We start from the raw sequence: 27,932 nt of genomic DNA on the forward strand, positions 1-27,932 counted from the left end.
TAAGATCGCACACACACACACACACACACACACACACACACACACTGGCCCTCCTGCAGCCATGTGGACTTGCCATGCCAAATGTCCAGCTATTGGGGAACATGCAATTATTTGAGTCAGTAAATATTAGTCCTGCCCCGAAGAAAATAAAAATGCTACTGTGCTTGCTGTCACATCTTGGAATGAGCAAATACCCTGCTTCCAACACACACAAGCCCTTCCTCTCCAAAATGTGTTGTCTTGAGAAGACCAGCAGCTTCTTCTCACGACTTGTCTGTGTTTCTCAAAGTATGTGACCCAGATCACCTACATCAGAATCACTTGAAATGCAGTTGAAATGCAGATGCCTGGGTGCCACCCACAACCTACAGACTCAATCTCTGGGGCCTGGGGAACTTGCAGTTGTAACATCCCAGGCCATTCTCTGCGTATTGGGATTTGGGAGCTGCTGTGGCAATTGTTGGGCATCCAGTTATGCCCTCAGGCCCCCAAAGCAAAGATTCTCTGCAAGCAGTGGGAGCTTAGTGGTTACGTATATTATTCCATATCCTGTGCAGCTCTAGGCAAGGCTTCCTTGTAAGCATGTACCATAATGAACGTCTAAACGGGGGCCAGGACCCTGTTAGCCTTCACTAAGTGCTGGGGTGTAGTCCATCTTCCACGTCATATTTTGTAGTGCTTCATACATAACCATAATAGAAACAAATGAGTATAGACCTGGTTAGATGCTTTGTTAAAAATCATAGCACACTCTTTTGGACACATGAGCAATTTTACTGTTAGGACAAACAATCTGCTGATTGGGAAAAATGAAACACCTTGGTCATTTAAAAATACTGGACAAAAACTCATACAACTGATCATTGAAATGCAGCAAAGCTACATGTGCCTTGGTCCAGTGTCCCCTGTCCCCCAATTCTGATAAGTGAAATAAACTGATTGCCATAGTGTTGGTCTGGGCAAACGTGGGCATTTGATTTTTTTTTTTTTTTAATGTTTGTGTGTGTGAAAGAGATGAAGTTTCGCACTTGGTGCCTAGGCTGGAGTGCAATGAATGGCACAATCGTGGCTCACCGCAACTTCCGCCACCTGGGTTCAAGCAATTCTCCTGCCTCAGCCTCCCAAGTAGCTGGGATTACAGGCATGTGCCGCCATGCCTGGCTAATTCTGTATTTTTAGTAGAGACGGGGTTTCTCCATGTTGGTCAGGCTGGTCTCAAACTCACGACCTCGTGATCCGCCCACCTCAGCCTCCCAAAGTGCTGGGATTACAGGTGTGAGCCACCACGCCCTCCTGGGCATTTGATTTCTATTGTTTTGCCCTCTGGACCTTGACTTCCATGATGCCAAGCAGCAGGGAGCAACTGAATTAGAGTCTAAACCGGCAAATGTGGAGGACTCCAAAGGACCAAGGTAGGGAGGGGGCTCCTGGTAACCACCGTTGCTGTTTCCTTTCAGGACTACTGACTGATCTCCCACATAAACCTGTGGCCCCAAGTTCCAGCCACCTCCAGAATTCTGTCTTTCCTCTCCATTGAGAATATGAGCCTGTATTCGGGGGTTCCTGGGCTTGGCGGAGGTGGTTATCAGAATTAGATGATCCCCATTGACACATCATTAGATAAATTAAGAATAGACGCCCAGCAGAGAAAACCAATTCATGACTCAGGCCAATGTTTCCAGAACGTGTAACTCGTCATAAACATCTAGTTTTCCTGCCCTTCCTGCCATCTCTGAGCATCAGGTGTGCAGTAAAAAGCCTTGGACACGACATCTGAGTGTTATGAACCCAGTGCTCCGGCATCCTGGTGGCCCTTGAAAGAGAGTTTACTGTCTGTGTTTCAATTGACTGCTTGAATAATCGGGATCTTTTTCTATTTGCAGGAGACCCTGGCATCACAAAACACAAAAATGATTTCATCCATAGTCATCTCCCAGATGATTGATGAGAATAAGTCAAGAGAAAACAGGGTCTCCTTGCCCCTACCGTGTGCGATTGCTCAGTCTCGTGCACATCACGCCAAGCAATCTCTGGCTAACCGCAGCGGAGTCAACATTCACAGAGCATTTGCGCTACTTCCGGGCAGATTAGGAATTCCAGCACCGTCAGATGAGCGAGGACCTGAGACAGAGCTGCCGCCCAAAGAGGAGAGCCCCTGTGGGGGCCCCCGCAGAGGGTTTGCATCCATCACCATCACGGCCAGACGCGTGGGCCCCCCAGCCAGCGCCCTGGTGTGGGGGACTGTTGGGGACTCTCTGTGCCCCAAGTGCAGGGCTGAGACCACACTGTTCCAGGCGCTCCCGGCTCTGGCCAATGGCTCCCATCCAGGTTGGCATCAGAGATCTTTTGCCTGCACAGAGTTCTCCAGAAACAGCTCCGTGGTGCGGCTGAAGGTTCCCGAGGCCCACACAGGGTTGTGTGAGAGACGCAAGTACTGGGTCACCCATGCGGATGACAAAGAGACCAGTTTTTCTCCAGACACCCCACTGTCAGGAAAGAGCCCGCTGGTGTTCAGTTCCTGTGTCCACCTCAGAGTGTCTCAGCAGTGTCCAAATTCAATCTATTACGTAGACAAGTCTCTCTCCGTCCCCATTGAGCCACCTCAAATTGCCAGCCCCAAAATGCACAGATCGGTCCTGTCGCTCAACCTCAATTGTAGTTCCCACAGATTAACAGCAGATGGAGTAGATGGCCTAGTGAACAGAGAGCCAATAAGCGGAGCCCTGAAGCAGGAGCTCGTGGAGGGAGACCAGGACCTCGTAGGCCAGCGCTGGAACCCAGGTTTACAAGAAAGTCACTTGAAGGAAACCCCATCGTTGGGGCGGGTGCATTCGGGGACCGGCGTTTGTCCTTGGAGTGGTTCTTTTCCATTGGAAAACACAGAATTGGCAAATGTGGGAGCTAACCGCGTCACTGTAAGAAAAGGAGAAAAGGACCATGCAACTCATTGTCATGCCAGCAGTCATGCCAACCAACTGTCCATTCACATTCCTGGCTGGAGTTACAGCGCAGGTGAGTGGTGCGTCCATCTGCAGGAGGGTGGCCTGTGTAAATGTCCTAGCAAGGTGGCTGTTGAGTGAATTTCTTACACAAAACTTATTCTAAGAGGCGTTTCTCACTAGACTTGCAGTGATCTGCTCTGCTCATAGTTGACAACTGATAGCTCGGCATCGATGTCTGATTGGATAGATTTCTTTAGTTGAGACTTTTGTAGATTGCAAGAGGCCTTCTGTCAAATTCTTGTTCCCAATAGTTCCAGACCATATGTAACGAGAAGGAAATGATGGCCTCCAAAGAAAGTTAATTTACAACATGCCCAAATTGCGTTCCAAAAGAGGGTGAGAAGAATGAAATGCCATTTGCCCCCAGATGTTTCATCTCTCTCGCCAAACATCTGCATATTTGGAAGTGTCCAGATTTCTGTACTTTCTACTTTTCAAGTTAGCCTCATCGATATAAAAGCTAGACTGCAAAGCTTCATAATGGAGCGTTTATGTGTGACTGTGTGTATGTGAATGTGTGTGTGTGTGTGCGTGTATAGTAATTATAGGACATTTTCTAAATTAGGCAAGTCAGGGACTCTGTGTGCCAAATAGTAGCAGCAGCAGCAGCAATTTTCTGTCCCCCTGGTTTTGTCTTCTGGGGCATCATGGCCAGGATTTGTTGCTGTTTCTGCCATTTCCAGGGCTGGGCAGAATTCCCAAGGTGGGCTGCCCTGAGGACTCTGCACCTTTCTTGGGAAATCAAAAGAGGAAAGCAGGCATTTTATGGAAGAAAGAGGCCAGATTTCTTTCTTTCTCTGTGTAAACTTCTGACTTTCCACTTTACTTTCTGCAAGAGGCTCTGGTTTATGAATTACTGATTTTCTATTTGGAAAAAAGTATTTAAAGATATTAGTATATACAATTGAAAATGCAGAATATGCATAATAATTTTACGGTACAACGTTTGTTCATTAAAGCTTTATTAGTAAAAATGACTGTAAAACATTTAAAGTTATAATGTGTATAGAAATGTTAAATGATGTAATTAATTTTAACAAGTATATATATATTGAATGCTCAGAGATTTTTAAGGCAATTTTGGCATGGCTTTCAGATTGATTAAACCATTGAAATGCATGTCTTACAGACTTATTACAAGAAGGACAACATAGGCAGCTATCAGTGTTCCAAAGATAAATCCCACTTTAGTATTTAAAGAGATTGCTCAAGCTAAGAACTTCGTCTTCCTTATTGATGATGATTCCAGAAATACACCACTGCATTGTTGTATGTTACCCCAGTTAAATCACATCCTCATTTTTAAACCACGTTTCACGGTGTGAAATAATAATTTGGATTTATAGTACTTTTCACCAAAGGCTCTTCATTAATAATGAGAGCCAGATCTCAAACACTCGTACACTCATCTCAGAGGGGGCAGCAAGAGTGTGGTTGTGTGTTTTTCACACAACTTACTTTTTGGCTTTGGTGGTGCAGAGAAGATTTTTTATTGTGATTTTGTGAAATGACTACTCCTCTAAGGGATTATCTTAGGCAAATAGTATAAATTTATTCTACATCCTACAGGCCAACATCCCCCAGAAAAAGCACAGATCCCAAAGATTCACATGTGGAGCGTTTCAGTGGCTTTAAGCCATGAGGCTTCATTCTACCATTTGAGGAAAGAGATAGTCACAGACACCAGAGGAGTCTTGAATACTTTTTTAAAATTTCAGTAGCTTTGGGGGTACAAGTGGTTTTTGGTTACATGGATGAATTTTACAGTAGTGAATTCTGAGATTTTAGGGCACCTGTCACCCAAGTAGTATATATTGCACCTGTGTGTGTGTGTGTGTGTGTGGTGTGTGTGTGGTATGCATGTGTGTGGTGTGTGTGTGTGGTTTCGTGGTGTGTGTGTGTGTATGGTGTGTGTGTGTGGTGTGTGTGTCTGGTATATATGTGGTTTGTGTGTGTGTGTGTGTGTTTATCCCTAGGCCCACCTCTCACCCTCCCCTTTCTGGGTCTCTGAAGTCCATCATATCACTCTGTATGCCTTTGGGTACTCATAGCTTAGCTCCCACTTATGAGAACATACGGTTTTTGGCTTTCCACTGCTATGTTACTTCACTTAGAATCATAGCCTCCAGCTTCAACCAAGTTGCTGCAAAAGACATGATTTCATTCCTTCTAATGGCTTAGTAGTAGTCCATGGTGTATATATAGACCACATTTGGAACAGCTTTTTGTAGAGCTGCTGATCTATTATTTCTAGCTCAGTGAATGTGGAGGAGTGATACTCTCTGAACTCCTCATCTGGGTAACTAGAGCAGGGGGTAGATTGGGTGTTTTTCGAGGTCCCATCAAACTTAAAATTTCAGCTCTATTTGCCTAAGGTGGACTCTACAAAGAAAAGAGGCTCCGTGGGATCCTGGACCCTTCAGTCACAAAGTCCAAAGCCACAGAGCCCTGGGGTGTGCTGTGGGGCACTTGCCTCGGATGCCTACAAATGCACACCCTCACCTACATGTGAACCCCTGGCTGTGTGCTCTCTCACTCAGAAACTCATTTCCAGTGGACTCTATTTCTTCTCAGGTGACAAGAAAGCACATCTGTCCATGCTGTAGAATTCTGGCCTGAAATTTACCAGCACAGCTCATTGACTCTAATGACCACAGGCTGTCCTTACACAATCTGCACAATGTTTGGAGGGTGAGCTTGCTGACCTTCAGATTCGACAAAACCTTTTAGCCTTAATGCAAGAGCTTTCAGACTGCAGCAGTGCTCATTAAAACTCAGAGGAACTGTTTATATTTTCCTGTCTGAAACTGGAATCCTATCTGAGACATTCTTGACAGCCTCCTGTGGTTACACATGCTATTAGCAGTCTTCATACTTCATAGTTACTAAATCTGATTCTTTTTACCTGAAGGATTCCAAAATACCTCATGAGCAGGATCTTCTTTGGCTGGCTTACTGACATTCAGCTGCTTGGTGGGTACAGCCTGGGCGATTCTACAAACAGAGGCAAAGCAATTTTAGTTCTAGTCATTAGGTCGTTGGACAGAAAGTTCTACAAATTGTATTCATGAATGAGCCTGCACGATATGCACCCAAAAGATAAGATGAGGAAAAATGAGACACAAGCACATCATGCAATTCAAATAGCTGTGTCTACTGAGACATAGCATTCCAATAGACGCGTGAGCACCTGCTCTCGTCTCGGGCTGAATGTTAAGGAATTGGTTCTCTCTTTGCTCATCTCCTCGGTCCCTGCATATTTTGTCTTTACATCTCTACTATTGGTAAGCATTCGGATAGCACCATGTAGGTGGGCATTGGGCAAATCTTCGCATCTATCATAAAAAAATTTAATCCCCATTCTTGCCATCACCACCATCATCATCTTCATCTTATTCATAACCACAACATATGTTGTAGAAGTCCTAGGTGCCAGACCCTGGGCTGCATCCATTATTTTGAATCATTCAACCATCTGTAAAGAGTATCATTATCTTTATTTTTCACACAACACAAATGAGGCTTGAAGATTAAATGATTTGCCCAAGTCCACGTGGCCAACTGGTGCTAGAGCTGTGTACTCGTCTCCTGCTGTTCCCTTCTCAGAGACAGCCCCAGGCAGGGCAATTAAGATGGTGGTGACTCAACAGCAGGCCCCACCTCCACTGCCGCTATCAAAGGTGGTATCTGAAGGCTGCTTATGAACATCTGGAGTAATACTAGTATTTGGTTGCCAGTTACCCCGGTAGACTATTAGGAGAGTGAATTGCAAGTTAATTTATGAAAAAATGTAATAAGCCATATCATTTTATGCAGTTAAAATGTATTGGCTCAGAAATCCTCCTCAGCCTGAAATCCAGTTCTTTGTGGTGGTCTGTGAAATGTATAATGTTGATTCAAATGGTTCCCACCTCACCGGATGTGCATGCCTCACTCACTATTGACTTAGACACATTTCTTACTGCCAATTTTATTGTGCATCTGTGGCTTAAATCTGAAGCTTTTCACCATTTCTGAGATATCCAAGTAGAGGGAGCAAAATCTTCTGATGATGGTAGATGCTACTGAAGAAGAGACTAGTGAATACACTGTCCACGCCTATTTGCGTTTGCGTTCTATGGTGGGCCCGTGTTGCAACTCCCTCAGTCAGTGCACAGGTTTGGTGGCATTGGTCTGAGATGTCCTCAGTGGAGGTTAGCATCACTAGTGAATAAAGATGTGGATGACTGGAAGGCAGAAATCCCTGCCAGGTCTCCAAATGAGCACTGTGCCTACTCGCACTTAGATGGTATGGTCTGCCGTGTTAATAGCGAGTGAGGTTTATCTCACTTACGCCACTCAAGGGCAGATAATAAACCATGTACACACAAGAAGCCAAGCCTACCTGTAGGGGAGAAGCCTGCATTAGACTCCCACTCTCATCCCATGAGGACTTTTTTACTAGAGGGACCAGAAGATATTTTACAAATGTGATTTTTTTTCTTTAATGATCTAGAATTGGGATCAGCAACCTTTTCTTTTTCCCTTTTGTTTGCGAAGGGCCAGATTGAAAATGTGTTTGGCTTTGCGGGCCATATGGTTTCTGTAGCAACTACTCAACTAACAACAGTGTTCAGATACCACCTTTGATAGTGGCAATGGAGATGGGTCCTGCCATTGAGTCACCACCATCTTAACTGCTCTGTCTGGGGCTGTCACTGAGAAGGGCACAGCAGGAGACAACTTGCTGTTGTAGTGCAAAATCAGCCATCAACAATGCATAAATATATAAGTGTGGCTGTTGCCAATAAAACTTTATTTACACTAACAAGCAGTGGGCCAGATTTCGCCTGCAGTCTGTAATTTACTGACTTCTGGTCTAGTATTCAAATAAATCCATCCCCCAAGGTAAATTTTACTTTGTTCCCCAGTATTACATGTTGGATTCTCTAGAAATCAGACTCTGTGGTGGAGATGAATGGGTAGGGCATTTACTGGGGAGTGTTCTGGGATATGACATGCAGGAAGGGAAGTAGGACTGGGCAGAGGGAGAAGGTGTTCTGTGGTGCAGTCATTAGCAAGGCCTCTGCCAGCCACTTAGGGAACTCTGAATCTGGGATGGCCCTTCAAGCTTATTCTGAGTTGCCGTAAGGGGGCTGGGCCCTTATATTCCCCAGGAAGGTATGTGACCTTGGGTGAGGCAGCTCTCTTCAGTCAGCCAATTCCTATAGGGTGGATCGCCGCTGAGGGCACTCTTCTTACAGGACTTCCAGCAGCTGGGGAAAGAAGCTCTTCTTTCCTGAAGGGAGATCTGAGGAGTGTAATACAGTGTCCATTACAGCTAGCCATTCTGCCATTCAGTCTGCGTTTTCCACTCTGTGACTCCATAATGCTCTGAAACAAGTCAAGGATCTTGCTAGGCTAGACCTGGGGCAGGGGGTGGTGGTGAGCACTACAGACCTTAGCACCCGTATGAGGAGGCTAGTGCAGAATTCCACTCTCTCACTCTTGATGTTTGTTCATTCAGCAAATATATATTGGACAATTGTCCAGGAGTGGAAGCAGTGACTTGGAAAGGGTGGCAGTAGTGAAGGTATTGAGAAGTGGTCAGATTCTGGGGCTATGTGTTCAAGGCAAATCAACAAGGTTTGCCAATGGATCAGATGGTTTGGCAGTCCCATGCTGACTCCAAGAGCCTGCAGGTGTGCCTAACCCCTCCAGGTTTTCTGGGGCCGCCTCTACCCTGCAGAGTTTCCACCACTAGACGCAAAGCTTTTCTGCTGCTGGCTGGTGGACATTCACACCACAACTACACAGTTCTTCCTAATGAAGTGGGTGCACCGTTGAGAACCAGGTAAACAATCTATGGTGGTCTTTTCTTATCTTTAGGGAAGCCAGAAGAGTTGAGCAGAATGAGTTTTTGTGTTTTGTTTCATTGTTAACAACAAGTAAACCAGAGAGTGTTAGAATCGGCTGATGAATGGACAAGAACTCAGCCCCTGGTATTTAGCAGCAGCTCTATGGCAGGCACGAGCAAACCACCAGGAGGCAAAGTCCAGCTTGCTGCCTGTTTTTGTAAATAGTTGTATTGAAAATAGCCATGCCAATTTATTTATGTACTGTTCTGTGGCTGCTTTCATACTGCAACAGCAAAGTTGAGTAGTTGGGACAGAGACCTTATGGCTCACAAAGCCTAACATTTTTAGTATCTGGGCCTTTTCTGAAGAAATGCATGACCCCTCTGCTCCAGGGCAGACCCTTTGGGGTGACTTTGGGCAGGTCACTTGCCTGCGAGGTCTCTGTTTTTTCCATCTGTGGAATAAGAGAGGTGGACAAGATCATCTTGTGAATTCTTCTCTCCTTGTTTGTTAATTTATACGTTTTGGGGGCCTATGGTTTTCTGCCACAGGAGCTGTCAGATAAGCCTGCTTCTCAGGTCGATTCTTAGAACATGGCGAAGGAGCGATGCTCAGAGTCAAAGGGAACAGCTGTCGGCCTCCTTGCATTGTTTACCCTTCACCTTTTCTGACCAATCCCATCCCGTCTCGCTCTGACTCTCTTCCATAAGAGCAGGTGCCCACTGCAATTCAACCTTGGCCTCCAGCTTGCCTGCCACCTTTCCCATCAGCAGCCAGAACAGGTGCTCCTGTGCTGCTCATTGTGATTCAGTGGGCAGGGCCCTGGCACCTCCTGCTAGCACCCAGACAGCCTCCCCTCGCTCACTTGACATTGATTGTGTCAGCTGTGATACCAGACACTGGGCCCTTCTCTGGTGCTGCGATGCTGACACATAACTCAGACCTGGTCTCCTTGCTATGCAGGTAGCAGCCTTTTAATGCGACGCATTTGCTATTTCGTAGAGGTCATTGTTATACTTGCGCACTGCACATTCCTGGACGGCAGGATTCAACTGAATCATTGGCATTGACCTCATCTTACCCAGTAGAGATCCAGGGAGCAAAGGCTCATAGAAAGCCAGGGAAGAATGGCTCACAGAGTGGGTGTCCTGGACCTGTGGTCTGGGTGGAGGACAGGTTGTGTTGATGACCCAACAAAGCCCATGCTTATGTCAGGGCCCCTTAAGTGCTTGAAGTGTTTCCTTCCTCAAACTATCTTTCCCCATCCCCAGATTCAAAACCTCTCTGGCAAGGAAAGGGTGAGGAGCGATGAAAGATTCACCACCAAGAGGTAGATTGTGAAAAGTAAAGTGAAAACTAGAATCCCCACTTGGTTTGAAATTGAAGTGGAGGGTGGCGTGGGAAGTGTCTCAAAATATTGTTTCCCTTTAGGAACTCAGTAAGAATAATCAAGTATTGTCAAGGAACAACTTTATTGTCCCTCATATGGTCAAATTTAATGTTAAAGAAGAGAAAATATACAAGCAATGTTGCAAAAATATTTTGAAGGTTTCTAAGAATGTTTTATTTATCTCTTGATAAGTCTTGATGAGATTGTGTCATTTTCCTCCTCATCATAAACATGGTTTCCAGATCATTCCCAAGAGTCCATATGGTATCTAAACGTTGCTCATGTCAGCCATCCCAGCTAGCTTCGTGGCGAGAATGGCTTTGTTTTTTCTTTTTTTCTGAGTAACTCTTTCAGTTATATGAATAGGGGGTGTCCCTACACTGTTTAGGAGAGAGTCATTATTAATGGGCCATTTACTCAGGTTTGCCAGGAATAGATTAAGAGAAATGGATTCAAAGCCTGAAGCAGGCTGACCAGGTAATGGGCTGATCTTTTAAATTAGGGACATTGCAGAGCAACTGTCTATACATGAGTAACAGTGAGTAACAGGGTAACCTAGAAGAAGCACCACGGGCTTGGGAATGGGGCTCATCTGAAGCTCCATTTATACTCCGCCAGTTGCTTGATTGTCCTTTACAAGGTAATTTACGTAAAGAGTGCCAAGCAGTTGGGCTCATAGTGGGGACTCAAACCATTTTGTAATTATCATTAGTCTTCAGTATCATCCAAGCTGTCCACAGGAAGTCAATTTAGAAGGGATCTTGGAAAAAGGCAGTGGTAGTAGCATGATGAGTTCTGAAAGAAAAAGTATTCTAGATACAGATGACCCTGGAAAATAGAGCAAAAAATTTGAGAAATAGATGATGTGTTTCATTCCTTTGACTTGGTGAGTTTTTCTCTTTTCCTAATAATCTTAAAGCAAAGTCCATATCTTTCTGTAAAATGTGATTTTCTTTTCATCAATAATAGCTAATTTTGGTGAACAAAGAAATAAATAAAGATGGTAGAGCCAGCCCATTAATTCTTCTTAAACTATGTTGTCAAAGTAGTTTGTTGTTAAATGCAGAAATATTTTTCATATTGCTATCAGATGTTCTTTTATTTCCCCTGCTAGGTCATAGCCCCATGAGGGCATTACTGCAAATAAAGTACTGCAGTCTATGTTTGGAGCATTCTACTGACCTTAGGTGGTACAAGGGTTTTATCAGAGAGTGTGAAAAAGATGTTCTTAACCAGAGAGGTGCATCAGACATGGGTGGGGTACTTTTTCAAAACACACTCACTCCTGGCTTCAAGTGATCCACCCATCTTGGCCTCCCAAAGTGCCGGGATCAGAGGCGTGAGTCACTGCGCCCAACCGAAACACACTCATCCAATGCTGCAATGAACACGTCTCAGTCAGTGCCTCCCTGGTTAAGAGCTCAGTTTGGGAGATAAATCAGGATTAAATTAGGACACTGCAGAGCAACCGTCTATACATGACTAACAGTGAGTGTCAGGGTAACCTCACAGAAGCACCATGGGCTTGGGAATGAGACCCATCTGCAAACATCTGACAGCAATATGACAAATATTCCCGCATTTAACAACAAACTACTTTGATAACATAGTTTAAGCAGGTCCATTCTATAGTGTATCTTGATTCTCAGCTATTCATGGGTAATGGGGAAGTTCTTCAAGGTTAACGTCCCTGTGAGGGCCTGAAGGGCAGGTGCACAGGACAGGTGTCCTCTTTGCAGGGAACACAACCTTTGTCACTTAGGATTAGAAGCTGTTCCTCAAATGCCTACTCTTGCCTAATCCAATTCTTGAAATAAATGCCCTTGTAGGAACTGCAAAAGTCACACAGATGAGAAGTATATCAACCAGTCCATTAGATGGCTGTTGTCTATAGAATCGGAAGTTAAAGTTTTTCTTAACCATTTCCTCAGTTGAGTGAAACATTTGCATGCAAGGACCACATCATGGCAGTCTCTTGCAGAACAGCGCTGGTTTTCTGTGTGCTTTGGTGTGGTGCAGAGCCTGCACTGAGCCTGTGTCTCATTCATGTTATTAGACAATGCTATTTATGTGCACCCCACAGGAAAAAAAAAAAATCTAAATTCTTTCTTTTTTCCAGAGTCGTGCATCCTCTGAACAACCCTAGTTTTTCTTTCTCAGAGCATTTGACCCATGGGGCAACGAATGTGTGCTTCGTTGTGTGTTAAAATTCAGAGTCAACCTTGAGGCCCATCTCTTGCAAATGTGTGAGCTCTCACGGTGATATTGGTGTGCAAACCTCACTCCTGGCTTTGTCCTACCTTTCCCATTTATAAGTATATAAGTTTGCCGAAATAAAAGGAAACTTATGTAGTTTTACTTAAAATCTACTCAATCTTCAGGTGGGATATGAAAGTCTTTGGTGTATATTCAGCAGATGAACGGCCCTGGTGTTTTAAGAAAATAGAGGCTTATCCATTTTTGTATATGGGTGGGTCATATTTAGGCATTTTTGATCCCATGGCCTCTGTAGATAGTGAACAAATGACTGAGTTTCTCTGACATCCTCTCCTGAACCTTCATAAATATCTTTCTGCATGTAAGAGCACGTGGACCACTGCAGTTCTGAAATTATAGCCGAAAAAGCTGCGAACAGTGGAGCATCAGACCCCAGCCAGCGGAGCTGGAGAAGGGTGGTCCATTGAATGTCACAGTGTTGTACATTTGGAAGATATAGCATGCTAGACGTCAGGGAGAATTTACGCTGACGGAATTCACTGTCAAAACCTTCATGAACTTCGTGGCCTCAAAGCCTACCACGGCTGTTGGTGCAGCTGGTAACTGTGGTTTCTTTCCAGGTCTAGCATCATTCACTGAAATGTTGCTTAGAAAGGAATTTAAATGGAATCAGTTTCTTCTTCATTTCATTTGATTTTCTAATTCTTCATTTTTTCTTATTGAAAAAGCAAAACACGGCCGTGCATGGTTGCTCACTCCTGTAATCCCAGCACTTTGTGAGGCCAAGGTGGGTGGATCACCTGAGGTCAGAAGTTTGAGACCAGCCTGGACAACATGGCAAAACTCCTTCTCTACTAAAAATACAAAAATTAGGTGTGGTGGTGGGCACCTGTAATCCCAGCTACTTGGGAGGCTTAAGCAGATGAATCGCATGAAGCTGGGAAGCAGAGGTTGCAGTGAGCCGAGATCATGCCACTACACTCTAGCCTAGGTGACAGAGCGAGACCCTGTCTCAAAAAAAAAAAAAAAAGTAAAACATGTGTATTATAAAACTTAAAATATAAATAAGCAAAAAGAGGAAAGTGGAAAATCAACCATAATCCTACTGCCCAGAGAGAACATCACGGTTAACATTTCAGTAGATTGTCCCAGACAGATTACTTGGAATCTCTCATAAATGCAACAAGCTTTTCTTTTTCTTTGTTTTGTTTCATTTCCTTTTTATGTTTTTCAACAAAAAAGGGGGATTATGCAAAATACATACTGTTTCTGAAGGCTTACTTTTCTCAACAATGGATTTTGAAGTTCCAGTACTTGTCGAACAAACTTCCTATTAATCGTTTAATGGCCACGTGGGCTTCCATTGTATAGCTTTATTTAAACTGCTTTTTAAAAACCTTATTAAAGAGATTGTTTCCATTTTACATTTTTATAGCAATGTGTTGATAAATGTCTTTAGAGAAAAATGTGAGTGTTTTATGTGATTTTCTGAAGCCAGATTTCTAGAACTTCTGGTCAAAGAGCAGGCACAAATTTAAGACTTGTTAATCTAGATTTCCAAATAACACTCCAAGTGGCACTATCTGTACATACATATCAGCTTTCTTAAGCATGCACAAGTATTGGATATTGTCATTACAAAAACTCCATGCCATTTTGATGTGTAAAAAATGATACTTATGATTTATTAATTTGCATCTTTTCAGAAAGATGTTGAATGTTCTAATGTTTGTTGTACATCTTTATTTCGTCTTTTGTAGTTCACCTCTATTTTCTTCAGTTTTCTTCAGAGTTCTCATATTTTGCACTTGTATTTATGCTGAAAATAACCTTCTGTATTTTACTTTTTAATGTCATCTATGGTAATTTTTAAAACTTTGAATTTTGAAATAATTTTGGATTAACAAGAGTTACAGAGATAGTAGAAAGTACTCCCATACATACATCCTTCACTGAGCTCCCCCTTACATTTACATCTTGCATAACCACAGTACCTCTATCTGAGACAGAGTTTCTTGACCCGGGTGCTATTCACATTGTGGGCTGGATAAGTCTTCATTGTGGGCGGCTGTCCTTTGCACTGAAGGATGCTTGGCAACATCCCTGGCCTCTACCATTAGATGCTGGTAGAGCCTCCCCTTCTCCCCCTAGCACACAACCAAAAATGTCTCCAGGCACTGGCAAATGTTCTCCAGGGAGCAAAATTGGTCCCAAATGAGAACAATTGACTTATAAACTAAGCAAGTAATATTGGTACACTACCGTTATCTAAACTACAGACTTTATTCAGATTCTATCAGTTTTTCTACTAATGTCCTTTTTCTGTTCCAGGATCCGATCCAGGATGCCATCTTGCATTTAGGCATCGTATCTGTTTCTGGTAATTTTTCACATTCAGATTTCTTCTTCATCTTTTCCCCTTTGTCTTTTCACAGACAGGCTTAGAAAGGACTTCTGTAACCTGCATACCTCTCTTGTACTTTTATTTAAATCTGTACTCCTTCTGGATGTGTTTCCTGTACAGTGTAAGTTTGGAATCTGCTTTTCCTAAATTGTTTGCCAGTTGTCCACAGACCACGGATGAGATAATTTGTTATTTTTCTACTGGTTGGAAATGCCAATCTCACATTTAATTCTGGTTTATATCTTGTTTATGCAAGGATTTCCCTGACTTATACAATTGTTTCCTTCTAGAAATTCTCACGCAACTTGAATATTGTGTGAATCACAAAGGCTCCTCTGTTTCCATCTGTGGATTTGAAGGATGAGGAATCTTTCAGATGCTCCTAAGTGTGAATGGTTAGCATTTCACACACCCCATTACTGCAGGAGTTAGGGAGTGAGAGAATCCGGCTGCCATCATACTTTTTCCAAATTTTAATTTTATATTTTAAAAAAGACCTGGTTCTGTACTCTGTTGTTTGTTTTTTTCCTTTTACATTGGCTATTTGGAGACATAATATACTTACATTAAAGTGTACACATTTTATTTATATACCTATATAACTAGCCACAATTATAGATGATTTCTGTCACCTTAAAAAGGTTTAACCTTTTTGCATTCAATCTTCCTTCACCCCCAGTCCTGGGAAACCACTGATCTTTCTGTCACTATTCTAGAATCTATATAAATTGAAGCAAATTGAGCATACCCTTTTGTGTGTGATTTCTTTCACTCAGGCTAATGCTTTTGAAATTCTTCCATGTCATTGCATGAATCTTTAATTTCTATCAGCAAAGCCTTGTAGTTTTCATTATAGAGATCATTGACAGATTTTGCAAAATTTATCCTTACCTATTTTATATTCTGAATGCTAGTATAAATGACTGATACAGATTTTTAAAAATTTCATTTCCAGCTTTTTTGCTTACTTGTGGAGATATACCATTTCTGTATAGGAACTGAATCCTGCAACTTTTGCTAGATGCCCTTAGTAGTGTTTTTGTAGATTCCTTAGGATTTTCTATGTGATAATATTATATAGGAACAATTTCTTACACACTTTTTCCCATTTTGATGACTTCTATTTTATTCTTGCCTCATTGCTCTAGGTAAGGCTTTTCATACAATGTTGAATAGAAGTGATGGGAGAGAACATCCTCGCCTTTATCCTTTGTTAGCTGTGGGGATTTTCAAAAATAGAGATATATAGATTCTCTCTGTATCTATTTAGAGAGAATTTACCAGGCTGAGGAAGTTTCCTTTTATGCCTAGTTTTTTCTTCTTTTTTAAAATTTTGATAAAATACACATAAAGTTTACCATTTTAACGATTTGTAAGTGTACAGTTCTGTGGCATTAAGTGAATTCATATTGTTTTTGCAACCATCATCACCATCCATCTCCAGAACTCTTTTCATCTTGTGAACTCCATATACCCATTAAACGCCATATACTCATTCCCCGGAAGCCACCACTCATATATCCATTAAACACTAACTCCCCATTAAACACTAACTCCCCATTCCCTGGAAGCCACGACCACTCTACTTTTTGTCTGTGAATTTGACTGCTCTAGATATGTCATATAAGTGAAATCGTACAATATCTGTTCTTTTGTGACTGGCTTATTTTACTTAATGTCCTCAGGATTCATTTATGCTGTTGCATGCATTAGAATTTCTTCCCTGTTGAGGTTGATATTCTAATTGTATTCTAACTGCATGTGTATATTCTAATTATATGCATATATAATATACATATAATATATATTTTCTTTTATATTGATTTCTGCTTTTAGCTTTCTTATTTCTATTTGTCGATTTATTTTGTCCTGCATTTGTTCCTCTTATTTTTTTGTAGCTTCTTAAAAAGCTTAGATCAAATGCTTATATCAAATATTTTCATACACTAATTTGAAGCTATGATTTCCTTCTAATTTTGGTATGTATTGTTTTTATTTTTATTCATCTCAAAATATTTTCTGCATATACTCATAAATATCCCCTTTGTTTTAATTATGTCTTCATCATGAACTTTAATATCCATTAGGGCCAGATGCTGATTACTACATTTTTGCAAAACTTTGCTAGTTATTATCATATATTTGTAGAAAATTTAGGCCATTTACATATTATATATCTATTATATGTATATATACACACACATAGATATGTGGCATATATTCCCCTCTTTAGCCTCCAATTGTGTGTATGTATATGTATTAAAGGGCCAATATTCTATGTATGTATATACCACATATTGTTTACCCATTCATCTGCTGATGGACACTTGGGTTGCTACCACCTTTTGACTAGTATGAATAATGTTATTAATATGCTGCACAAGGGATATGCAAGTACATCTTTAAGTCACTGCTTTCAATTCTTTTGGGTATATGCCCCAATGTGGAATTACTGGGTCATATGAAAATTCTATTTTTGATATTTTGAGAAACTGTTATTCTGTTTTCCATAGTGGTTGCTCCATTTTGCATCCCCACCAGCAATGCACAAGGGTTCTAATTTCTCCACATCCTCATCAACACTTGTCGTGCTCTGTTTTTTCAATAATATCCACCCTGATAGGTGGGAAGTGTTACCTCATTATGGTTTTGATTTGCAGTTTCCTAGTGATTTTCTAGTAATAACTGAACATCTTTCCATGTTTCTGTTGGTCATTTGTATATTTTCTGTGAAGCAACAATTATTCAAGTCCTTTGTTCATTTTTATGCAGGTTGTTTGGGGTGTTTTTAATTGTCGTTGTTTCTATTCCTAATTTGAGAACTTTTTTATGCATTGGTGTTGAATACTGACAAGTGCTTTTTATGCACCTGTAGAATAATAATGGGATTCTTTTTCTTCATTTTATAAATATGGGGAATTACATTGATTTTTTCATATGTTACATTAACTATTTCCAGGATAACTATTCGGTCATGATCCATTATACTTTTAAAAAATAAATATATTGCTGGATTCTATTTGCTAATATTTTGGGGGATTTTTTAATTTATGTTTGTGAGGAATATTGGTATGTTGTTTTCTTTTTAAAAATATTTTTGATTTTGGTATCAGGAAAAAGGTTTATGCAATGAACTGGGAAGTGTTCTCTGCTCCTCTGTTTCTGAGGGAGATTTTAGAGGAGTGTACTATTTCCTCCGTAAGTGTTTGGTAGAAATCACCCATGAAGTCATCTGGCCTGAAGTTTTCTCTGTGGGAAAGGCTTTAATTATGAATTCGATTTTTTATTTGCTGTATGACCAGTCAGGGTTTCTACTTCTTAAGTGTTTGGGCAATTTGTGTCTTTCAAGGAATTTGCCATCTCATGAAAGTCTGTTTTGGCAATCTTCTGTGTCTTTCAAGGGATTTGCCATTTTATCAAAGTTATTTAAATTATTGGCATAAAGTTGTTCATAGTGTTTTTCTATTATCCTAAGATCTTCAGTGATGTCCTCTAATCTATTCCTGATAGTGATAGTTTTGTCTTTTATTTTGCCCTTCTCAGTCCAGCTACAGGTTTGTCCATTTTATTGATTTTTTCTCCAAATATCCAGGTTTTATTTTATTGATTTTCTCTATTGTTTGTCAATTTTCTTTTATATTGATTATTGCTTTTAGCTTTCTTATTTCTATTTGTCGATTTATTTTGTCCTGCATTTGTTCCTCTTATTTTTTTGTAGCTTCTTAAAAAGCTTAGATCAAATGCTTATATCAAATATTTTCATACACTAATTTGAAGCTATAATTTCCTTCTAATTTTGGTATGTATTGTTTTCATTTTTATTCATCTCAAAATATTTTCTGCATATACTCATAAATATCCCCTTTGTTTTAATTATGTCTTCATCATGAAACTTTAATATCCTTTAGGGCAAGATGCTGATTACTACATTTTTGCAAAACTTTGCTATTTATTATCATATATTTGTAGAAAATTTAGGCCATTTACATTTATTTTGATAACTGATATGTGTTGATTTATTTCTACCCTATTATTTAGGTTTTTCTATTTGTCTTACCTCTTTTTCTTTTTATCTTTCCTTGTATCGAATTAATTTTTTTCTCATTCCATTTTTTGTCTGTGATAGTTGGGAGTTGTACTCTTTATTTCTATTATTTTAGTGACCAGCTAAAAATTGTAACATGTGAACTCATCAAGGCCAAAATTTAATCAATATTTTTACTTATCTCTGGAGCAATTTAGAATCTTAGAATACTTGACTTCTCATCATCCCCTCAAACAGAGCTACTACTGCTATTATATGTTTTAGTTGTATCTTGTTTTGCTTTTTGATTCTTACAAATTAGACTTTCCTTTTATATTATACAATATTTAGATTTACATTATGTTTACCATTGCCTTTGCTTCTCTTTCCCTTATGCACGCAGATCTTATCAATTTTTACCTTCCTAAAGTACATATTTTACATGTTCCTTTTGGTGGCACATCAAAGTGGGGGGACTTTTGGTGGTAAATTTTTTCCGATGGCTTGGGAGAAAGTGGAAATCCTAAAAACATCTTTGTTTTACTGTATTCTTAAAAGAAAACTTTACAAGGTGCTAGTCTATGTACCTTGTAACATAGACTAACATACTAAGGTATGTTGACAATTATTTTCTGTCAGGTCCTTTGAAAATATCCTAGTGTCTTTGGCTTCCACTATTGCTATGGAGAAGGCAGCTATATGTCTAATTATTATACCTTCATACCTCTTCTGGCTGTTTTTGAGATCTTCCCTTTGTGCGTGGTGTTATGCTTCATTATAATGTATTTAAAGTGGATTTCTTTTTGGTTCTTTTAATGATGTGTTATCCTTCGTGAATCTGATGGCTTTTGTCTTTATTCCTTCTGGAAATTTTGCAGCCATTTATTTCCCCTCCTTTATTTCCTCTATTATCTCCTTCAGAATTCTGATTAGGTGTGGTTTATACTATCTCGTTCTTCCTTTCTTTCTTTCTTCCTTTCTCTCTCTCTTTCTTTCTTTCTTTTTCTTTCTTTCTTTCTTTCTTTTCTTTTCTTTTCTTTTCTTTTCTTTTCTTTTCTTTTCTTTCTTTCTCTTTTGACAGAGTTTCACTGTTGTTGCCCAGGCTGGAGTATAATGGCGCATCTTGGCTCACTGCAACCTCTACCTCCCAGGTTCAAGTGATCCTCCTGCCTCTGCCTCCCAAGTAGCTGGGTTTACAGGCACCTGCCACCACACCCAGTTACTTTTTTTGTATTTTTAGTAGAGATGGGGTTTCACCATGTTGGCCAGGCTGGTCCCAAACTCTTGACCTCAGGTGATCCACCCCCCTTGGCCTCCCAAAGTCCTGGGATTACAGCCATGAGCCAGTGCTGCTGGCCTCATTCTATTTTTCTTCCTTCTAACCTGTCTTTCCCATTTTCACGGATTTCTCATTTTTGATTTCTTGACTCTCTATGATGCTTTCATTAAATTTTTTAGATTAATATTCTACTTCACTAATTCTAGTTTCACTTGTATCTAAAGTCATCTGAGTTTTAACTTCAATTAGTACATTTTTTGTTTATAAAAGTGCTTTCTAGCTCTTTTGAAATCACTCTGGTAATCTTTATAGTCTCATGCTCCTCATTCATAAATTAATTATTTTATGCCTTTAAACATATTAGTTTATATCCTGTATTTTTTATTTCTAAGATGAAAATACAGGACATAAACTAATATTTTTATGTATTTTTTATCTGAGGCATACGTGTGTCTGATTCTGCAGTTTGGTGTCTCTACTGACTTTTGCTTCAGTTGTTTCTTATATTATTATGATTTCTGGTCCATATATATTGTTACTATGATCCTGAGCTCATGTTTATTGGGACTTTATCTGTGAAAATCTTCTGGGTTGAGAATAAGTTCCTTCAGATGGGGTTTCCATGCTTCTCTCAGCTGGGCTTACTTCTTGCTAAATTTCCAGCTTGTGGTTGTCCACAGTAAGCAGGTTGTGTGAACTTCTGGCCCCAAGTCTGAAAGAGGACTAGCTTATGATTATAAGTTGAGCCTTTATGCAGGGATTTCCAGTGTGAGTTCCCACATTCTCAGGTCCCATGTTTTGTCTCCTGGCCTCTATTTGACATTAAATTCAAAACTATAAGGGACCGAAAATCAGCAGTGGCCCCCAAGGCAGTTGGGTTTGTTCTCCAGTTTTCTTCTTGGCCTCTGAAGTGTTTCCTTACATTCTTGCAAGCTGAGCCATGTATTTTTAAACATGTCTTTACACTTATTTCTAAGGTTTTTTTTTTTTTTCTTGAGATGGAGTCTTGCTCTCTCCCCCAGGCTGGAGTACAGTGGCGCGATCTCACCTCACTGCAAACTCCGCCTCCCGGGTTCATGCCATTCTCCTGCCTCAGCCTCCCAAATAGCTGGGACTACAGGTGCCCACCACGACGCCCGGCTAATTTTTTGTATTTTTTTTTTTTTAGTAGAGATAGGGTTTCACTGTGTTAGACAGGATGGCCTCGATCTCCTGACCTCATGATCCGCCCGCCTCGGCCTCCCAAAGTGCTGGGATTACAGGCTTGAGCTACCACACCCGGCCATTTCCAAGGTTTTTATTTGCTTCATAGCATAAGAATTTTTGTGATATCTAGTCTACCAAATGGCAGGAAATAAAAGATTTCCTAAATCTATTTTTCCCACTAGAATGTTAAGTTGGCCATCCATAAAAAAGTTAGGACTTTTTTGCTCTTTTAAAAAAATTAAATTCAAAGATGAGTTTAATCGTCATCATTACATTGTTAGTTTTTCTATATAAAGATGGTATGCCTCTTCATTTAATAATGAACTTCACGAAGTCCATTTATACAAGTGGACTTAAATGGGACGTCTTAGTGTGTTAATGCTGCTATAACACAGTGCCATAGACATGATGGCTTATAAACAACAGAAATTTATTATTCACAGTTCCGGAAACTGGAAATCTGAGATCCAGGTGCCAGCATGGTCGGGTTCTGGTGAGGGCCCTCTTCCTTATTGCAGACTGTTGAGTTTTTGTTGTGTCCTCACATTGTGGAAGGTGAGCTAGCTAGCTCACTGGCTGCTGCTTATAAAGTCACTAATCCAATTTATGAGGGCTCCACCCATATGACCTAATTACCTCCCAGAACCCTACCTGCTAATAATATCACACTGAGATTAGGGCTTCACCGTATGAATTTGGTACGAACATGAACTTCAGTCCATTGTACCGTGTCTATTCTTGAAGATTCCTTTTTGCCCACATTGTTAGGCTTTTTCTAATATTGTCACAGTTCTTAATTAAGCCACGAATTAGAGTGACCTGTTTTCCTTGTTATTAAAAGTTATTTTCAAACATATGAAATAACTAATATTCAGATCATATGATGATATGAACTTTTAAACTATATTCCTAATGTTGGGCATTTAGCTTGATTCCTATTTTTTCACCATTATAAATAATTCTTAATATCTGTATGTGTAAAACTTTGACTATACCTCTGTTTATGTTCTTAAGCTATATTCCTGGAAGAGGAATTGTTAGGTAAATGATTTGAACATTTTTAAGGCTTTTGATTCTATATTACTAATTGCCTTAAAAAGTATCGTGGTAATGTGCACTGCCATTGGCAACGCAGGAGAGTTTCTGCCTCCCTCTAGTCTCTCTAGAATTGAGTATATATATCTCTACACTTTACTAATTTGATAGGTGAAAAATACGTTATTTTTGTCGAATATCAACTCACAAATAAAGCAGGACTTTTTCATGTATTGGCCATGTATATTTCCTACTTAGGAAATGGTCTTGGTGTTAGAGTTTTTTTGGAGTTGTTAGTGTATTAACTCTTATACGTCATTAGGGACCACAGTGGTTAACCTGTACCATTTGAGTCAGTGTATAGGGACCCCTAAATCCTTTTGAACTTGTGCTTTACATTTTTATTATTCTAACTTTTTTCTGTTTTTAAAGAATTTGGGTAGTTGTGACGACTCAAAATAATGATGAATCTAGAGGGAATTGGTGTATAAATGAAGAGAACTGGGATGCAAAAATGACAGAGTTTAAAGTTTTATTAAGTATAGAAGGCATATGAATTACTGTGCTTTATGATACAGTGAAGAGAAGGATAACTTTCTCTGCCCCAAGATGCACACAGGCAGGAGAGAGAAAGAGAGGAGAGAAGGTCTACCAGCAATGACATTTGCAAAATGAGTCAATGTCAGGCTTATGGAATATCCAAAGCCTCTGCTGAGCCTACAGAGCAAGGTGGGGTCAGGGGGTTGATTTTCAATGAGTCGGGTGGGTAAGGACATCCCAGGGTGGAAGCAACCCACAGCAGACACAAAAATGCACAGTCTTGGAGAATGACAAACAGAACCCATTCTTGGATCACCTTGAACTTGATGGGTGGCAAATAGAATATGGTATTGGAAGTTTAGGACCCAGCACGTGAGGCTATCCACACCAAAGATTTCAGGCCTCACTCTGGGGCCTCTGAAGGATTGCTCAGAGAGAAATGACAATACCTGCATCTGGTTGGTATGAAATACCTGCATCTGGCTGGTATGCGTATAGAGCTAATGCTGAAGTCTTATTCTGAAGATGCAGTCCTCCTTTTTAAAGATTACCTTATAAGAATACATCTTATGATCTCAAATCACAAACAAAAGGCATGCATGTATTTTCAGACAATGTTGACTAGGCTAAAATATCACCGATCATTTCAAGCTCAGCTCGGTGCTTGCAAATGAGCTTTCTGCTTTTCTCCTGAGCATAGATCAAGTCAGCACACAAGGCATGGAGTCTAGGATTAGTAGAGAAAGGATTGAGAGAGGATTTTTCACATGATGTAATTGGATGTGAATCCTTAATTATATTATAAAACTTAAAGCACAAAACTTGGAGTCTCTGCAGCTGAGTTGAATTAGTTTCTCAACCAAAAGAAATTAGAGTACAAGTCAAAAGACTAGCAAAGACCAGAATGCCAAGTGTGGAACAGTATATTTCACTGAGGCTCTACCTGCGAAGAATGAAATGCTCTTAGTTTGCCTTTGGCAAGTCCTTTTCTGTCCCTGCCTGGTTCAGAATCTGCTGGCCACAGGCTATCAACCTGGTGAGCTGTTTTGCTTTTGTAAAGATTTATTTATTAACAATTTCATGGAGATGTAATTCACACACTATAACTGCCATGCACTGTGTTATTTTAGCCAGAAATATCTTCTAGAAGGCAATTTTCTTTAGAAATGCATTGAATATCTGGGTGTTGCATATTATTCAGCAAGAGTACCTAATGTCCCAAATGCAGACAACTTAAAATTAAGGGTCTCCCAAGCCTAACTCCTTAACTCCTTGTTCCTTAACTCCTTTTCCAGCAGAGAAAATTTCCCGAAACTTGGATTCGTTTTTCCTTCAAGGAAATGCACACCCCTCTTCTAACCTCAGAGAAAGCCTGATCATCTTGTTTTCGCTAATGACACACCAGAGCTTGGTGTCTGGTCTGCGTGACCTGGGAAGCTGATCTGCTGCTTCCTTCCTGAAAATTGCCCTCACGTGGCTGGGCTGGTGGTCATGTCAGAAATGGAAAATGTGTAATTTTAATCCAGGGAAAAGTCATAAGGGCTACTACTAGCTGGTTAGGGAGTAAATGATCTCAGTGACAGTGCAATTGAGCTCTCAGCTTCTCCATTCCCACTCTTCTGCACACCTGGCTTTTGTCTAATTTCCTACCCACCTGTGCTTCTGTGAAGGCGAGGTGCAGAAAAAGAAGGCGAAGTTGGAATTAGTCAAGTTTGCCACTTAGTTTATACAAGTTTCAGAGTGGAAAAGGGCAGGCCTTGAGGCTCATGTGAAATGGTTCTGATGGAATCTGTACATTTGCATTGTTGCTTACGGCAATTGCTCACTAGGCTATGCTGCACTCAACCCTGCATCCTGCCACCTGTTTCCATTCAGCCAAGTAGATTCACAGTATAGGGGCAGAAAAGGAGTGATCCCTTTCCCCTCCCCCTCATAAGAGTCAGGACTGATACCCCTATAACAAAAGACAGGTTATCAAGACAAAAGCATAGCACATTTATTTAATCCTAGTTTTACATGACACGGGAGTCTTGAAGATGAAGATCCAAAGCTTCATGGAAGCCATCTGATTTTATGCTTAGGATCAGCAAAGTAGAGACAAATGTAGAAATGTGATTGAACAAAAAAGTATGAGCCAATGGTAATAGACTGGGGAAACCTAGCAAGGACTGTCTATTCAGACTCTTCTTGGCTTCTCTTTTGTAGGATTTCTTCCTCCTAGGTGTGGGGTAAGAACCCCTCTGGAATGAGCGTCTTAATTTCTTTATGGCCAGCTGTTACACAGAAGGTGGGAAGAACATTAGAGTCATCATTTTAGGCTTTATGGCTGGTCTTTGGGACAAGGCACTCTGGTTTGTGTGGCCCAACTTGGGGAGGAGGGATTCTAGTTTTTGTGATCTGCCCTGGGGGAGGATGAATGGGGAGAGACACGAGGGAAGGAGAAAGTCAGAAACTTGGCTTCTTCATTTTAGGGTGGTGTTTTCTGACCCCCAACACTGGTACCTGCCAACATGGTGGCCCAGCTAGTGGGAGCCAGGCTTCCAACACTCTCCTGACACAGAGGGAATGGTGCAAGAAAAACGAAGGGCCAGAGAATGCAGAAATGCCTCTGCCATTTGGGATGTGGACTCTGTCTCAAACCAATTTTTCTTTGAGCTGAATGAAACCCATGAGGAGTCATCAGTTAAATGATGTGAGTCACTTGACATGAGCCATTAGTTAAATGATGATATAAGTCACTTGACAAATGTTTATTGAGTGCCATGTGTCATCTAGGTGTTGGGCACTGCAGTGAGCAAAAGCAAGGTCCTTGCTGTCACGGAGCTTGCTATTGCATAGATGCAAATGAACAACAGATAGACACTTCCAAGTGAGATATTTCAACATTTCAATGGTGATAAGAGCTTGTGTAGAGCACTGAAATCAGATGATGTGATTGGGTTGGCTACTCATTGGCTCTATTAGATGGGTGGCCAGGGAAGGCTTCTCTGATTGACATTTCAGCCAAGATCTGCAGGTGATGGAAGGAGCCTGTCTTGTGACACTAGAGAGGACAAAGGAACAGCTGGCAAAAAGCCTCTGACGTGGCACAAGAATGAAGCTGGCACATTCAAGGGACGAGACCAAGACCAGTGGGACTGCAGAGCAGAGGGGCAGAGAGGGGACACCTGGGCTGATGGAGGTGAGCAGAGGCCAGATCACACCAGGAGGAGTTTGTGATTTATTTTAGGTGGGAGGAAAAGCCATCAGAGAGATCTAAGCTGAGCATTACCATAACCTGACCTACATTTTCTCAAGATCTCAGGTGAAGCAGGAAAGTCAACAAAGCAAGAGAGTCCACCAAGTGAGTGGTACAGGTGGGGATGGAGAGCGTATAGTTGGAGGGATGTTTCAGTTATGCAGAATTAGTGCTTGCAGATGGATTCCATGCAGAACGTAGGGAAGCAGGGGTTGACTTAATGCCTAGATCTGGAGGTAAAGAAGTCATTGAACTAAGGATTGTGATGGTTAAGGTTAGCACAGGTCCTAATCATTAACTGATCATTTTCAAATGCATGTGACAATGGGCAGGCCGCTGTATGTTCACCAGTTCCTGGGGACAACCTTCATCTCCAGGCAGAGACTGATGTGCCTGAAAGCTCCCAAGCACTGGGCCAAATGGTACATGGAGGTATAGCTGTGTTTAAAGATGCCTGTAAAATCAAGCCATGGGAAAATTGCCCTGAACCATGAAATGGTCCTACGTGGAAAATTAGACTGTTTAAGCCAATAGAAGACTGAGCAAATTTTGCCAAATTAGAAATTACTATACTTACATGAAACAAAGCAGAACAGAGCTTTATTTTTAGTTGCTTTTTAGTGACATTTTGAGTTTGGCCCACAGTGTTACTTGCATCTTGAGTGGTATTAACATTAACATTTTATCACACTTTTCTCTTTAAGCATTACTGTAAAAATATGTTTGTGTTTTTAAGTGTGATTTTATTATATCCAAGAGGCACCTTTTTATCTTGGCCATACATGATCACAAGTGAATAATAAAAGTCATTAGGAAAATAAAATTATCTTTTTAAAAATGTTCTTCCCAGTAAACTTTTGTGGAATACAGATCTTTTGAACCAGAATGCAGTACTCCACTAGCCAATAAAAACCTTTCCGTATCCTGGTCATCAAAGAAAAGATGGGATATATTTTTCAAGGGATAAAAAGAGCATTACTGACACTGTGTTCATGTAAGAAATTGAGCAGGATGTCATGTTATCCCACATCAAAATCAATTTAATGACAAGTAACCAGTCTGCTATTATAATCGAGAAGGAACTGGATGTCTTGGGCAGTGAATCTCTCTGGTTCCTTTTTGTTTATGTTCTTAAAATCCCAAATAGAAACAATACATATGTTTTCCTTGTCTGCATTTTATTTTTAGAAAATCTGGAAAATGAAATGCCTTCAGTTCAGCCACATGACTTCCATTAGCCTTAATGGGAGAAAGGCATCTTCATGGAAGAAAAGAATAACCCTCACGTGTATAAATAACAGCAGGCCTGCAACCATGGGGAGGCCTTGCTGCCATGCCTATTGTCAGCTGCGTCCTGGAGGGGGTGGGTCCTGCCCATGTCACACTCCCATTCAGGATGAGTTGGGATTGAACAATCGCGGCCTCTCAGGAGCTCAGCGCCCAGGAGCACCTTCTCTGGCCCAGCCCTTTGCCCTCCGGATCTGGGTTGGGCGGGCTCTGCGTGACTTACCAGAAGTCCCGTGCTCTTTGGATTGAGCCCCCTTCTTACTGGATTCTCTTCCCCAATTCCAAAGTGTACACCAGTGTGACCCTAGAGCTTGTCCCATCGACTGGTCTTTTCTGATAAATTTGTGCAATTGTAATTCATTTCAGTTCAACCAGCATGAACCTGAGCCCCGGCTCCATCAGGAGGACCGCCCACATTGCAGTGATGCACAGCCCCTTCCCTCAGTGCTTGTAGACTTGTCATAGAAGGGTCC

The 27,932-nt window shown here is 40.9% G+C and overlaps 1 protein-coding gene across 7 annotated transcripts in view; it reads left to right on the plus strand.

Annotated features, from left to right (window-relative positions):
* Positions 1-27,932, plus strand: part of CUNH10orf90 (chromosome unknown C10orf90 homolog) — a 260,887-nt gene that overhangs the window by 177,800 nt on the left and 55,155 nt on the right. For all 7 annotated transcript variants that reach the window (XM_032175268.2, XM_032175253.2, XM_058435897.1 and 4 more), the window contains one exon: positions 1,884-3,012. In XM_032175268.2, the coding sequence (XP_032031159.1) occupies positions 1,884-3,012 (1,129 nt within the window). The remainder of the gene's footprint in view (positions 1-1,883; positions 3,013-27,932) is intronic.

The sequence above is a fragment of the Hylobates moloch genome, unplaced genomic scaffold (assembly GCF_009828535.3).
Source record: "Hylobates moloch isolate HMO894 unplaced genomic scaffold, HMol_V3 SCAFFOLD_3, whole genome shotgun sequence".
In the NCBI taxonomy this organism is placed as follows: Eukaryota; Metazoa; Chordata; class Mammalia; order Primates; family Hylobatidae; genus Hylobates; species Hylobates moloch.